At 46.1% G+C, this 15,909-nt stretch overlaps 1 protein-coding gene across 1 annotated transcript in view; it reads right to left on the reverse strand.

The window, feature by feature from the left end:
* The window catches only part of CACNA1B (calcium voltage-gated channel subunit alpha1 B), a 259,780-nt gene that overhangs the window by 165,108 nt on the left and 78,763 nt on the right, over window positions 1-15,909 (reverse strand). Inside the window, 1 exon segment of the mRNA XM_065737625.1 lies at window positions 1,211-1,302. Within this exon segment, the coding sequence (XP_065593697.1) occupies window positions 1,211-1,302 (92 nt within the window).

Raw genomic sequence — 15,909 nt, forward strand, 5'->3', positions numbered from 1 at the left:
AAAAAAAAATTAGCCTTTCCCCAAGCCTTCTCCTTATTCCTCCAGCATCCTTGGACAAGACAAGCATTCAGCATCTCATTTTTGGAGACCTGTTAGTAAGTAATAGCTAACCAAGGACCTGACCTATGTGGGCATCCACACTGAATCCCTGTCGATGAAAGGATGCCGATTTGGGGAAATTTTGATGCTGTTGGTGCATAGCATAAATTTTTGCTGTGTATCTACACCACTGGCATTTCAGTCCCAAGGTAGCAGAGCTAACGACAACTGGTCAGCGGGCAAGGAGTTAATGCAGAGCAGAGCACCCCCCGAGCTAAGGGGTTTCCTTCTGCTCGCTCTTGCCAGAAAGAAGACCTCTCTGTTCCACATCCAGAAATGGAATATACACTCCTGACAGCGAACTGTGCAGAGCAACTGGTGGACAAGGACAAAGAATCATAGAATAATTCATCACTGAAGTTGGAAAAGACCTACGAGTTCATCCGGTCCAACCATTCACCTATCACCAACGTGTCCCAAAAAACCATGTCCCTCAGTACAACTTCTAAATGTTTCTTGAACACCTCCAAGGGTCAGTGACTGCATCACCTCCCTGGGCAACCCATTCCAGTGCCTGACTGCTCTTCTGGAGAAGAAATATTTCTTAATGTCCAACCTGGACCTCCCTGGCACAGCTTGTGGCCATTCTTGTATTATCACTAGAAAAGAGCAGTAAGGAACAGCATTGGGACTGGGTGGTCTCAGGTTATAAGCAAGGCATGATGCACCCTCATCAGATCCTTCACATCAGCATGTAAAATAGACCAAGTTGACAATGAGAAGGTAAGACTAAGTCCTGTCCGTTCCTTGCCTTAGGATTTTCCCCAGCATTACAGAAAGGACAAGATCCCTTCTGGTCTGCAGGTAAAGCAGTCAGAAGTTCCAGGGTCAGGATGAGGGGTCTGAAAGCTGTAAAATTCTGTTCTCAGAGCTTTGTGTATGAACTGAAACAATTCAAATCCAATGGCGAATTGCTTCAGGACAACACTGCCACACACCCGCAGAATTCAGGAGTGCGTTGCCACATCAGGTGGCCGCACCAAAACTGGGACAGTAAAAACGTGGAGTCCTGAAGGCATAGGGGAAGAACATATCTGTCATAAAAGCATGTTATGCCCCAAAAGATACAGAAGCAATTTGGCTGTGAAGGTGACAGGTTCATGGCACTCACTTGGGATTCCCGACACCAGCTTCAGTGGCCGCAGCACGCGGACAGCTCGCAGGGTCCGCAGGTCGAAGTCGGTCCCAGCAGTTGCTAGAATCCTTGTGTTCAAGAAGAGAAGAGAAAGAGAGGGGAAAATGGGATTAAATGCAAATTCCTGTTTCCAAAGCCTGAATAGGCATATTCAGGCTGCTTTTTTTTATTTTTTTTTTACCTGTCATTAATTGGATCTGCTGAAAATCAATAATTTGTACGCTCCTCCTGAGCTGCTGAGCTTTACTCTGACATAGGAAAATCCACAACACCTTATTGTTTATGTTTTCATTTAGTGCATGCTTAGCTGTGGCCCTTACAGAACAATGCCCGGTACTTAGAGAACACATTCAATTTTAAGAGCAAGACTATAAGAGGGAAAGAACACCCTTGGCTGTGCTAGAAATTACCTGCCAGATCTTTTTGCAATAAATTCAGACATCCCTGAGGTACACGTCTGGTGTTTCATAATATTTAAAGAAGTTTCTGGTTATACAGTTTATCTGTGCAAAACTAATTTTTGCTCAGAGAATCTTATTTGAGGAGAACATCCAGAGAGTAGGTGCATTTCCTCTGACATGCTCACGTGGCTCTGAAAAGAAATACAGATCCCAAAACCAAATGATTCTTAAAAATGGAGTAGTTTCAGAAAACGAAATGGCGTTGGTGTTTCAGGGCACAGTAAATGAAGAGAAATCAGAATAATAGAAGCACAGAAACATTAAGGTTGGAATAGAACTCTGAGATCATCTAGTCCAACCATCCATCTACCACCAGTATTGCCCAGTAAACCATGCTCTTTGGTACCACATCTACAGGTTCCTTAGACACCTCCAGTGACGGTGACTCCCCCACCTCCCTGGTCAGCCTGTGTCAATGCATCACCATTCATCTGGAGAGGAAATTCTTCCTAACATCCAATCTGAACCTCCCCTGACACACTTGAGGTCATTCCCTCTCAGCAGATGAGCTCTCCTATGATCCATCCAGGGTGGGCAGCTGGAAGGAGGCTGCCAAACATGGGCATCCCCCCAGAAAGCAAGCACCCAGACATAGCAGTATTGGGTCATAGAATCAACAGAAACATTTGAGTTGGAAGGAACACTTAAAGGTCATTTGGTCCAACTCCCTGCAGTGAACAGGGACACCCACAGCTCATTTGGGTGCTCAGATCCCCGTCCAGTCTGACCTTTGGTGTCTCCAAGGATGGGGCATCCACCATCCCTCTGAACAATCTGTCCCACCACTTTCACTACTCTCATGGTAAAAAAAAAAATGTTCTTCCTAATATCCAAGCTCAATCTCTTCTCTTTTAGTTTGAAAACATTTCCTCTTGTCCATTTCCCTCACAGCAACATGCAGAAACACTGAGAGGTGTAGAGCACCCATGATGTGCACCCAAGGTCCACCTCCCCCTGCCCAGGAGCCATTTTCCTCAGTGCCTGATAACATGTAGACAGCTGCCATAAAAACACAAAGGAAATCAGAGTTTTTCAGAAGGAGGCATGTAGTTTTACTACATAGTATGCATTACACAGTATGTCTGGCAAAGTGGGCCATAGAAGACATGGCCATGGAGGATGGGGCTGCGCTCACAGTTCCCAGAATAAAACCCCTGTCCTTGACTTACTGACTGACTTAGTGCTGCTGCCAAGTGTGGGCCAGGGAAAAGCAGGCTCAGCACTGCTGTGCGGAAAGAGCCAGACTCATTCAGCAGGAGGTGCTGGAGATCAGGAAAAAGCATGCTGAGATGTTGGATGGCAACAGAGGCAGCAGCAAGCCAGAACCTGAGGAGCAGAGTATCTATTCTATAGGACACCTGTTCCTACATTTCCACGACCTGAAAATTCATGTTACGTCAGCTCTATCAATACAATTTGAGCTGAAGCAACAGGAGATGATTAAAACCAAGGGCTATCATATTCAGAGACTTTAATTTTACTTTCTACACTCGTGCCAATCATTTTGCTCCTCTTTTCCCTTCCTTCCAACCTCACATAATTGCTCACTTACAAACCTCATCAGCCAGGGAACTGCATACACTTCACACTGAAAGATAATCTTGAACATCCACCTCAGGTGTTGCTGCTAAAGGCAAAATTAGTCTCCAGCAAGCTAAGATGGATCTGTGCTGTCATCAGGCAAGCTTGTGCCATGGGCTGAGTAGGGGTGGATACTCTACATGTTCATTAATTTGTTTCTGAAGTTATCAAGGAGAAAACAGGAGTGGAAGACCATCAAAGAGTCCCAGAGCATCAATGGCTGAAGGTCTTCATTCCAGTCCTGTCTTCTTCAGTAGTTTTCCTGTTAGAAAACAAACTGGCAACCCTCTCTAGTCAAAAACACTAATTCATTAATTCCCACATCACCAATGCTGTAATTCCCTAGCTAAATAATATAGGACACTCGACACCCCACCATCTCCTGTATTTGGAGAGCTGGTCCATGGATCATCCAAATCAACCCAAATCTCAGCCTAATCTTGTGACCTGCCCATGCCTAAATGGCTGAGATGTAGCTGCCAACTGTGTTCATGAATCAGACACACTGAAAAACCATAAAACCCCAGACAGATTTTGCCTAGAGAGAGAAATACACAGCAGCAAGCTAAAAATGCCACTTTCAGTGAAAGAAATGGATGAACAAGAGGATGAAGTGGAAAAATAGACAACAGCTGTGGGTATAAAAATCCCCATTTGAGACTTCCAGGTAAATGAGATGGGTAGTGAGAAAGCCCAGGTGGGTTTACAGCCTTGAGCAATGTAGTTTGCACAAGGAAGGCTGGGTGCTGCAGCCTTGCAGGTTGTGCAAATAGTGGCACTGGGAAAGAGGCATGTAGGATCTGGGACTGACTACAGCAACATAGTTCATCCTGGCCTGGGGCATTACTGGAACTGCTTTACACTAATAAAAAGCTGTTTATACCAGAAGTCACTTCTTGCCAGCTCCCCGTTTGCAGCCTGGGTGGTGGGAGCAATTGCAAACCATTGCTGACACAGGCAAGTGGGGAGGGTCTGCTCCACACCAAAGCACGAGGGTTCACATCTCCTCCAAACACACTGTAGCATTTGGATTTCTCTGTTTGAGTGCAAAAATTCCTCTTTGCCTATTGCACAGGCTGGCCATCAGACCTTTCTTCATCATATGCTACTGCAGATCGAGGGATCTGGGCACGCATCCTGCTAGCTCAGTGGTGCTCAGGGCTGCTGCACTCTGCTCCTCACTGAGATGCTAACTCAGCTACATACCGTGCTCTGTACCACCACCTCCACTAACAAGCTCTGACATCTGCTCCCAGACACACAGGCCAAATTTCTGATAAAACCCCGATATCTTTTGTCCTAAGAAAGCCTGGAATCAATTACAAAAAGAGCTCGTTCCTTTGGGTTTAAGAGGATGCAAGGAACAGAGGGGAAGTGTCCTTCCTGAACATTATGCTAAGATAAATAATTAGCAGTCTGCTTCTCGAAGTACCTCAGAGCTTAGTATTTCTATGCACTGGTTTCACAAGACATTATCACACGATGCTGCACATTTCAGAGCTGCCCGATATCACTGCTATCTCCTGTTATCACTGTCTATAAATCACACCAGAGGCCACAAGAGGTGCACACCAAAGAGCTGGGGCTGGCTGCGAGTCCAGCAGCTTCGGTGTGTCTGCTTGCAAGCAGATAACACAAAGCTACAGCAAACAGCAGCAAGATAAAAAACAGAATTATTAATACTCCTGAGCTGGTATGTCTCCTGGATAACACTGGTGCCAGAGCAGGTTCTGCTAGAGGAGCAGTCACTGGCATAAATGTAGGCATTTTTTAGTGGAATCTTTTCATTTATTATAGACTCTAGTCCTAGAAAGTTAGGGAAAAGAGCTTTTTTTTTTTCTCAGACATCTTATCAAAAAAAGCCCATTCATAAGAACTGAGTCAAACTCTTCAGTGGGATTAGGAGAGAGATTAAATACTGATGAGACAGCTTTCCTGGAGGGAAAAAGAAGAAAGAAAAAAGACCCAGCTTGCCAACAGCACAGCAGCCGCCTTGTGGAGAGAAAAGGCAACCATCAAGCCATACCCATTGACTCGACCCCACCTAACACAGACACCTTGGCAGCACTGACCCCAAAATATGGAGCCCCAGTGATTTCCAGGTCCTTCACCAACACTGAAACGGATGGGAAGAAGAAGTGGGCATGACCTCCCCCCACCTCTGGCTTGAAGGAGTCAATACTGATGACTGTTAGCTGTGGTAGCTCTTCAGAAACACTGGCCAACCAGTATAAGGATGTTTTTCCTTCTATGGGAGGCCCATGGTTGTTAGTCATCTCTGCCCATGGTCTTCCCCCTTCACTTCTGTCTGATTTCTCCTCCAAGAGGCAGAGACAGATCCTAACCCCGTGGCTGTTGGCACCACCACTAGGATCACTACCACGGCGCTTGCAGTAGATGGTTATCTCAGAGCTGGAGAACCCACGAGCTATCATCCAAGCATTTGAGAATTTTACAGTGGAATTTTGTTGGAAAAAAAATCTATACACATTTTGAATTGAAAGATCCTATCAAAAAGTTTCAGTGCCTTAAGAAAAATAAAAAGGCCTTTTGATTCATATTAAACAGACAGGCCTTTTATTGAGTGCATTTCCTTCAGCAACATAAGCGGAGCATTAAAAATGTACAGAACTATATATTCTCCATTTCTTCTTTTCCCTGGCAGTGTTTGCCGTGGCAGACTGTGCTGATCTCTGCTTTCCCCAGCAACTGAAGCATTTTCACCCCAAACCAGCACACAGCATGCTTCTGGGCTCAGGCTGGCAAGACTCCCAAGGCTTGGGAATGGCAGCAGAGCACCAAACAGCAGAGGATAACCACCAGTCTTGCCACACACATGCTGAGCTTTTGAATGAATGCTCCTTTTATTTGGAAACATGAACTGCTCTGGTGTCCGTCCTGCACAGCAAATGGCTCTGCTCTGACTCAGGCACCAGCCTACTGTCATCACATTCTTGGACTGATTATTTCAGATGCTGGAGTAGCAACTTTGAAGGGAATCAGCCTTATCTGGGGTCAGAATCAGGTTCAAAGGACTGCTGGCTTTGTTTTGGTTTTGGGATCTAAACTAAAGGAACATTGACACGCATATACAACAGCTAGTCCAGTGTGGGAAGCATACACTCATAAAACGTCCACAGTTCCACACAGTCACAAAATACACCTTTCCAGGTGTCAGAAAAATTAACATAAGCTTCATCCACAGGAAAATGAGAAGCTGTGACAACTGATTGAGACTGTTTGTAACATCCACGTGTGCCGTAAAAGCTTATTACCCAGTAAATCTGATTCTTATATTTCATACGATGTTACAGCACTATAATACCATCAGCACTGTTGCACACTCCTACAAGCAAATCCTTCAGCTCTGAAGACTGCACAACCTCTGTGTTTGCCACTGGACCACTTCTCCTGACCCTGGAAGGAACAGATGCCTCTAGTAATGGACGAAGATCAAATATCTCCATCATCAAACTGAACACCCAAGCAGCACCTCCTCCCCAGTCTTCTTTTAGAGCTCACAGCCCCAGCTGCAGTGCAAGCCAAAATGAGACTGTGGGTCCCACTGCCAGCCCCCAATTCTCCAAGCTGCAGCACAGAGCTGCACGCAGGCAGGGCTGAGAGCTGCTGGAAAGATGCCCTCTTTCACTCCATTTGATTTCACGGTGTGTAGGCTTTATCTCGACTACCAATGACACACAGTCAACACCAGGTCGGAGCCGATAAGTAGATGTGGCATGCTAATTGCACTGATTAATTTATGGCACAAACAGGTTCCTCTGTTGACTCCAGCACTCCACATTGGTGACATCCCCACCAGCTATCCCCAGGCTTTTCTATATGGAAGGATCCATTTGCCAGCTCTCTACCTCATAAGATGGCTAACACCAATCTCAGCATCCAAATACCTGTGTGTCTAAGCTTACTCCTTCCCTTCAGAGCTCATCTACAACGGTGCATAAAACATCCCAAATCTTTCCTTTGTAGGCATCACTGAATTTGCCACCAGCCTCCAGCATACAGAATACAGCCTGGAAATCAGTGCAACCTCTTTGCATGGCATGCTCCAGAGTCCTGGGAGGAAGTGCAGCAAAACAAGAGCAGAATTACCACTCCCCTCCTCAAACCACCTGCAACCTATTTTCCTGACTGTAATTCCTGAACCAGGCTCTGGGGAGATAAAAAGGAGAGGAGCAACTGTAGGCACACACTCCTCTGCTATAGTGAGGCAGTCTGCAGCCAAGCAGCGTGCAGCACTCAGACAAAAAGAATGAGGTTTTGCAGAGTGCAGGGCTGATGGCTTGGCGTCTGCCCAGGATGAAGGGAGATATTCTGGTTACAACGATGCAATTACTCAAATAAGTCCTTGTTGCTTCTAAGCAGGAATGACATCAGCACACCATGGCACGTAGTATGAAAGGAGGCTCATTTGCTATACGCCATGGCAGCTGGTAGGAAAATGAGTGTGTCCAGATCATTTTACTGAGCATACGCTGGGAAAACTGAGCATAGAGGAGTTAAAGCCATCCTGCACTTCATCGTGGCTGGAAAGTAGGTCATACCTTGAGTCTTGTTAAATTAACATTACAAAGGGATGACTGCTTTCTGTCCTTGGAAATGGGCATCTGAGAATTTTGTTCCTGGCACCAGGGATGTGAAGAGCAGGAACTGGGAGCACAGAGCACATTCCTGGCACCCCACAGTCTCCTGGGTATGTGCAGGAATACAGAGGGGGCTAGCTTATCACCACACAATCATTTAATCATAGGATGGTTGGGTTGGAGGGGATCTTAAAGACCACCCAGTTCCAACCTCCTGCCATAGGCAGGGTTGCCAGTCACAAGATCAAGATCCTTAAATGGGAGAGGGAGGGAAATGTCAGGTTCAACAAAACGTCCTAAGTGTTTTTACTTTATGGCAGAGAAGGAAAAAAAAAAAAAAGAAAGAAAGCAATGAAACACCATTTGGGATCATTTGTTCCACTTGTCAAATTCTAAAATGAACTATTCTGACTCCTAATGTGTTTTCCTTTTTAGCAAAAGCAATTCATGTCAAGCCTACAAATATTTTTACTTGATTTAAAGCTGTCATTTTCCTAAAAAAAAAAAGGAGAGAGACACAAAATCTCAAATCCTGTGTGCATGAGAAATATCACCCAAACTAGATTCTAGATTCCAGTTAGCTGGGAGGAATGTGACTGTTCTCACTATTGGGCAAAGGGCAGAGGACAGCTGGTAGGTGGATGGGGAACGTGGTTTTCTGCCAGGTGGGCTAGCAGGGCACCAAGGACACTGCAGGAGGGAAGAGGTCTGAGTCACTAAAAACACATCTCAGCTCTCCATCACCACAGGGCCCACCCAGCTCCAGCCTCCTTGCCAGGCTGCCCTGGGAGCAGTGACAAAACCTGCATTGTTTGGAACCAGAGCCACATCATGCTCTGCATTTGGCCAGTTCCCAGTGATAGTTGTTCAGGAGCTGAGCAGAAAATGTCATCACTGTCAAATTACACCAGTGTTGGGGGCGGGGAGAAAGGAAAAAAGAAAAACACATACACAAAACCAGCCAACAGTGAAAGGCTCAGAACAGAGCTCAGCCTTCTCTTCTGGTGCAAGCAGAAGAGAAATGGAGAGCAACAGTCATTGAGGGGCAGGTGCAAAGGAGAAGGAAAACATCTGGCAGTGCTGTGTGCACTGGTCAGGGTGAAAAGGAGATCCTTGTATCATTATTGTCTTATGGGCCTCTTTGCACAGCAGGATTTAATTGCCAATGAGAGCCAGGTGCCATGCACAGGTTTCTGGAGGACACACATGGAGAAAACACCTTCCTCTTCACTCATCCACTCCACCTTCTCATCACCAGTGATCGTCACCTGAACTGATCCACTTCTGAGTACAAGTACAAGGAAACAGCACAAAGCATTGGCTGATCTTTGAAGCCAGAACCATCTTTCTCCTCTCTACTCTTCCACGGTGCAGTCCTGAATTCCTTAACATTAGCAAGTGCCTATGCAGCACTTTGCCACTGCAAGCTGTAAACCAGCAAAATTGGATAGGCATTATCACCTATATACGGATATACTCTTATTTGGCCAACCAGAGATCCAAAACAGCGCATGGATTGGACATAGCCATCCTAACAAGAGAGCTTGACCAGAACCTCAAAAACATTTTTTTTTTCCCTACAAGGTAGCAAAATGCTGACAAACAAGTCCCTGCTGCCACCAGCATGTCACTGCTCCTTGACTGCCTGTACCCCAGTAGTACAGTAAAAAGCACACTATGCCCAAGAAGAAACACTCAAGGCAGGCTGTTATTTGTATGTCATGCCAGACAACCACTGAGGTGGTAAAACCTGATCTGCCAATCAACCACTAAATGGGGTTAGTGGGTGTACCAGCACCCACCACTGCTTTGTACTTCCTTACATCTCCTCTAGCAGCTGGGAAGGTCTTCCATGGGGACACAGCCTGGGTCCATCTGTGTGCCTTGTGCCTAATTTAATGACCTTGTTTTGGCACTGTGTTCATGACTTCAAGTTTAAGTCCATTGCTAGTAGATGAGATGCCGAGCATTTAGTTTACAGCTAATTACTTCAAGAGTGGATAGGAGCCAACACTGAACTTGAGACTGGTTGGACAGAACATGGCTGTGTCATTGTTCCCTAGATACATGTTGAACGTCCCAGGCTCATGTTCCACCATCACATCACAGCCTGCAGGGTGTGCCAGCTTCCCCTCACCTGTGCCTTCTCAGACTTCTTATTCTGGATCAGTGTTAGAGCTGAATTCAGCTATACTACAACACAAATGCTCCTCATGCATTTCACATCCAAATCTGTGACCTCAAAGTACCTAAGCATTTTTCCACCCTGCAGCTGGTGCCCCTTGCTCAGAGCTGCAGCCTGACCAGTGTTCACACTCCAGAAATAAGTAGTCAGGCCCCAAATCCACAGCTAGATCAATAATCATTAGACCATTTCAAGAATACTAATTATATTAGGGCTATTAGCATTAACTCCTCAGGTTTTGTAGGCAGCTGGGGTCATGTTTTCAAGCTTCAATCTACACAACATGAAAAATATTTGCTTTCAAATGGGGCCTTAGGGGTCGTGAAGACAGGGATTAAAGTAAGGCAACCCTTCCTTAGTGCACACCTGACTGCCACTCCTGAAAGACAATGGTTTCCCTCTTTCATAGAATTCTTTTCCTTAATTATTATTATTTTCTGTTTTGCCCTGAACTATCACAGCAAATATGTAATGTTGTTCTAAGGAAAACACAGTTTGCCAAGACATCTAAAATATTGTGTATTCCCTCCATCTGCTTCTCCTAAATAAACTCAGGGCCTTATCTAATATAACGAGTAGATGTTGGCAATAATTGCATCGCCATCTGCACCGTGCTTTAAACCTGTTGCAAGCTGGGCTGTGGACATGAGAGTCAGAATTTATTCCTTCCATACTGCAAACAGAAATTGTAACTTCCTCCTTCTGTTTTTTAGGGTAATTTCACTATATCAGCTCATCTGCTTGGTGCTAGGGGAACTGTAATTCAGGACTGTGACAGATAAAACCTCTCTTTTCCCAATCTTGCATAGATAAAGCTCAAGATTTGAATCTGGCAAGGTTCAGAAGAGTCCCAGGTGAGTACTGCCTGTAGCAGAGCAGCCTTGACAAGCAGATTCTACCCTGCATCGTGCAAACAAGACAATATATATCAGCTACAACTCCACAACAGCAGTGCTTTGCCTGTACCTGAGCTCTGCTGGAAAGGACCAGTGCAGAGGAGACTTCCCCAGGAACCTTTGTGCCTGATTAAATAGTCTCTTCTGGCTGCACCCAGATGCTTGCAGCACTATATTCAAGCCTCTGTCACCCAAATTCACCAGGAAATTACTTGTGTTACCACTCCCAAATCAAACTGAGCCTCTGTCAGTTGAAAAGTTTAGCTAAGTCTTTTTTAACCTTGCTCCTCTGCTAAGTGTGAGATATCACATCATTCCTCACTGATAAAGATACAGAAATAGGGATTTCCTAGCAAGAGCAGCTGCTGGGTCAAGCTCCAGTGTCAGTCCCACCTCAAAAGTTGGACATACACTACTCAAACACAAGCCAGGTCACAAGACCTTATGTATAAGGAGGACAGACATGGGAACCCATCAGCTTTCCCAGACACTGACCAAGGCTCTGGGAACGAGGAGACACATCACCATTTTGGATGTGCTCTGTCCTGACATCAAACAAGGTCCCAGCTCTGTACACCTCTCCCACCTGAACACTGGGATGGCATGTCTGTGCCCAGGGTTGGGACCCTGCAGGACCATGATGGACATGAGGAAGAGGACATCTGATTGGATCCACCCTCTGTAGAGGATGAGAAACAATGTCCAGGAGAGAAGCACTCAACTACTTTACTCAAGAGTGAAAAAACTATTGGATAGAAAGAATTGAGGGGAAGAACACTTGCTGCCAAAATCTAATCACTTGGATGCACCAGGTATACACTGGTCTGCTCTCAAGGTGTTCAGAGAAAACAGCATAGCTCCTGCCAACCTGTGTGCAGTGACTGCAGGAACCCCCACCAGTGCCCACACCATGCCTACAACCACTGTCCCTCCGAGCCCTTCCTTGCACCTCCTCCACCCCACACTGCAGTTGCCTGCTCTCTCCCCACTCTCCCTCCCCTTTTCATGCACCACAACATGAAAATCCGCTGCCTGAAGCCAACACAACTGCGGCAATGGTCAGCAATGCAGACTGGCACGGCCAGGTCATACTGAGCTGAGCCTGCCGACCTCGGAGGCCAGAGCAATGTCACCAAGGCAGAGAAGTGACATCTTTACATCGGGAGAGGGGGAAGACACTGAAATTAATTGGTGGTTCAGATAACGGAGGCTTTTGCTCTCCACTGGGCTGTTAAGAACTCTGGAATTGCTGCAGATAAAAGCCCGGCACTATTTTCATCGTGAGCTCAATGTCTCTGGACTGTATAATCCTGCCATTAAAAAATATATGCTTTGGGCTGAAACTTGACATAGAAGGTCCCTGTGCAGCAGCAAACGTTTGTGTTTTCCAAATTTCCAGGGCTGTCCCCTTGGGCCCATTGGGTAGCTAGCAGCCAGCAGAGATGGAGGCTGCAGTTTTCCAGATGAGGCTGTGCTGGCACAAACCTTTGCAGATTTGGGGTTTCATTTCACTGCGCTGACCATGCAGGCAAGTTTGCCTGCAGCTTATGAAATACAAGCTAGAACTGAGTGCTCATCAGCACCGCTGATTTGCTGCAGCAAGTGCCCCCATGACACGAAGGCAAATCTGAATTATGGGATAGGAGAGAGAGATCTGTGTGGGACTTCTCAGCTGCAGAAGAGGCAAGAAGAATCTTGCAACCCACAGCAGCTTTCTGACAAGGCAGTGCATGAGAATATAGCACGGAGGCTTTGGGATGCAGGCCAACAGCATCAAATGCTTTTTGTTGATACAGCCTATTGCTGTGAAATGGTCCAGAAATCCCTCCTAGCTTCTCAGCACCAGAGTTAAGTGTCTAGTTAGGAGCTAAATCACTTTTGCAGCCAATGGAGAAGAGTGTAAGTAGCAAAAAGGAAACCAAAAGCAGCACTGGCAATTTCTGGCATCCAAAATGCATGGGTCAAGTTCACTGAGGAGTAGCAGGATTGGCTTTAACACCTGACCCAAGTTTAATCACCAAGTGAGCAAGGCGAGACAAATCACTGCTTCATCTCATGCTTCTATTTTCTCTTTGTAATACACCTACCATGCATTTTTAGGAAGGAGAATGCTGCATATCTGACTGGGTCGCAGCCCTTACCTCCGCCCATGGTTCTCCCAGAACATCTCCCCTTCTCACAGCACCCATCGCCATTACAACACGCAGCTCGCTGCTCTCTGATTACCAAAACCCCCAAGAAAAGAAGGCCTGAGGCTGCATTCAGCACTGGGGCAGCAAAGGCCCTCCAAGCACATTTCCAGCCTGTCAGCATCAACTAATGGAGTTTGCACAGAGCTGACCATTGTCTAGACAGACAGTGTTAAGCTCCAACTGGGGAAGGTGCAGGAGGATGCAGTGTGGTTTCCAGAGTAAGCATTTCTGACATTTGCTTAGTCATCCCCTTCCCTCCTGGTTGGTGTCTGACTGATTCCTGGCTCTAGTAGCCCTGGAAACCAGACAGCTCTAGATGCATATGTGGCAGTTCCAGGTATGGACTAGGAGGTGTTGCTGGGGGGGACCTCGGTCTTTTCACCCCTGCCTAAATCCTTGCTGCTACTCAGGGGACTCTGCAGATGAGCTTCGGATAGGGCCAAGATCAATTTGAAAGAGCTCTTGAAACTTTCTTCTATCTTTTAACTCAGGAAGGTGACAACAAGGCAGGGCTGGGAGCCATGGCACTCTTCAGCTCCAGCAAAGAAATGGTAATTAAGATGTTTCAGCTAAAATCTGGATGGAGACAGCAATCAGAAGGCATCCTCCCTATATCCTTACTGAAGGAGCCACTTACTTTTTTAGACCCCATAATGTTTAAACACACTGGCACAGGAGGAGACAGCCCAACATGGACCTAAGCCTCACATATGGTCCAGATCAGCCTATATATCAAAATAAAATAACCTAACATTGGGTCTTCACAGTTCACCAGCTGGGAAACCCCATCACACTTCAGACTTCTGTCTCTTTACACCACCTTACAAGCAGGAGAAGCTGGATGCTGAGAGCAGGGGATGATATGCATTCATGGCAAGTCTAAGGGAATACCAACAGAAATAGAAGGACCCTAAAAAATTCAAGCCCTACTGCCATCAGTATCCCCAGCTTGTTCTGGGATCTGATTTCCTTTCCTTCTGGTCTGATTCTGCTTTTTCTTCAGCTTCACTGATCCAGTCCATAGCCCTGTCCACCACCATCTCTGAAGAGCTCCAGCACAGTGACATTACCATCTTTTTCTCAGGGTTCTTAGCATTACCTCAATTAAGAAACAACAGAAGAAAATAAAGATACTGCATTGTGTAACTCCTACATTAAGAGCAGACACAGCAAAGTGCAGATAGGTGGCATCTTAGAGGCAATAACTCAAGCAAACCAAGAGGTGTTGTTAGTTCTTAGAAAAAGCACTCAGAAAAGAGGGCGTTTGAGCTGAAAAATACCCTTTTTCCACCAAAAAAAAAAAAAGTTATGTTGTTAGAGCAACATTGATTTCAGTTTTCCAGAGGGAAATAACAAACCATTTTGATTTCATTTTGTCTTCAAATAGGACTTCAGATTTTATTTTTATTTGGTTGTTTCTAACTGCAATGGTATTGTAAAGCTGGCTGAAAGCAGGCATTTCCACTTAAAATCAGGTTGAACTCTCCCAAGGGAAGCTCTACATTTTGAAAGAAAACTTTGGGAACCAGGAATTTTCCTCTGATATTTCTCAGTGGGGAAAAGCCTGAATTTCTCAGCAGCCATCCTGCAAGGCTGGAGAGGGGCAGCTCTCACCTGAAGCAGCTCATGCTGCCTTCCCACTAGGACGTGGTGAGGTTTTGAGCATCTGGGATGGAAGCAGACATTGGGCATGAATGCAAATCTGAGATGAGGAAAAACTTACTTCAGAAGGAACAAGCATGGCAAGATGCATCCTCCTTCTGGAAGGCAAGACCATGCAGGACACAGATCTCCAACAAAGTTTCCAGCAAGAGAGGATAAGTGAGGTTGTGGGAGGAGGAGAAAAGCAAGGGAGCAAAGAGAGAGGCTGGAGAATGCCAAGCAACATCAATCTGCACGGGTTTGCCAAGAGCGCAGGTGGAGCTGGAGTGATAGAGTTTGCATCTGGGTTTTGCAGATGCCTAAATTTACAGGCTGGGGTAGAGTCAGAATTTGGCATTTTATCTCAGGTCCCGCACTGCTGCAAAAACTGAAGGAGTGTTTCAGCCTGAAATTTCCCCAAATCAGCCACGGAGATGCTTGGATGCAATCAGCATGCGTCTCCCTGGGGAGCACAGGTGCCCCCTTCCCATTTATTCAGCTTGTATCACAAAGAAGCCCAGAGCTCTGCTCACTGCCAACCAAGAGCTTTTTCACTGTGATCTGAGTGCAGAGATAAAGACATACAAGTCTAATCCTAACTTCTGTGACTTGTAGAACCTGAGGCAACCCAGTTTGTTTGCACCAAAGAGTTCAGCTTCCCCCATGTCCCTTTCCCTGGCCCAGCTGCAGGAGAGAAGTTGACTTCCTCATTTCATTTTGCTCTCTTTTTCCAAACTTTCTCCCTCGTTACACGAATGAGACAGCAGAATTTTAATGCCTCTTATGTTCTGTGGAAGGTAACAGTGAGCAGTACCACTCTGACCTTTTCAGCACTTTGCCATCTCGTTGGCTGTCCAGAACCACTCTTCCCTCTTGTGTGCACCAGGGGTGGAGGGGAGCAGAACAGCAACACGGAGGGCTGGAAAAACACCTTTTCTTTAGGGCTAATCTGTTCTATAGAAACAGCCCAGCTGCCAGCAGAGAGAGTATGGGAAGCAGGAGGCTGACACCAGTCCCTGTTATATGTCCTCATAGCAAGCTGTGGGCACATCAGCATAGCACAACAGCGTCGGTGAGGAAAATGCTTTGGATCAATCAGAACAGACCCTCTCTGTGCT

Source organism: Cyrtonyx montezumae, unplaced genomic scaffold (genome assembly GCF_038088225.1).
Source record: "Cyrtonyx montezumae isolate F1298 unplaced genomic scaffold, pur_monq_1.0 scaffold_20, whole genome shotgun sequence".
Lineage (NCBI taxonomy): Eukaryota > Metazoa > Chordata > Aves > Galliformes > Odontophoridae > Cyrtonyx > Cyrtonyx montezumae.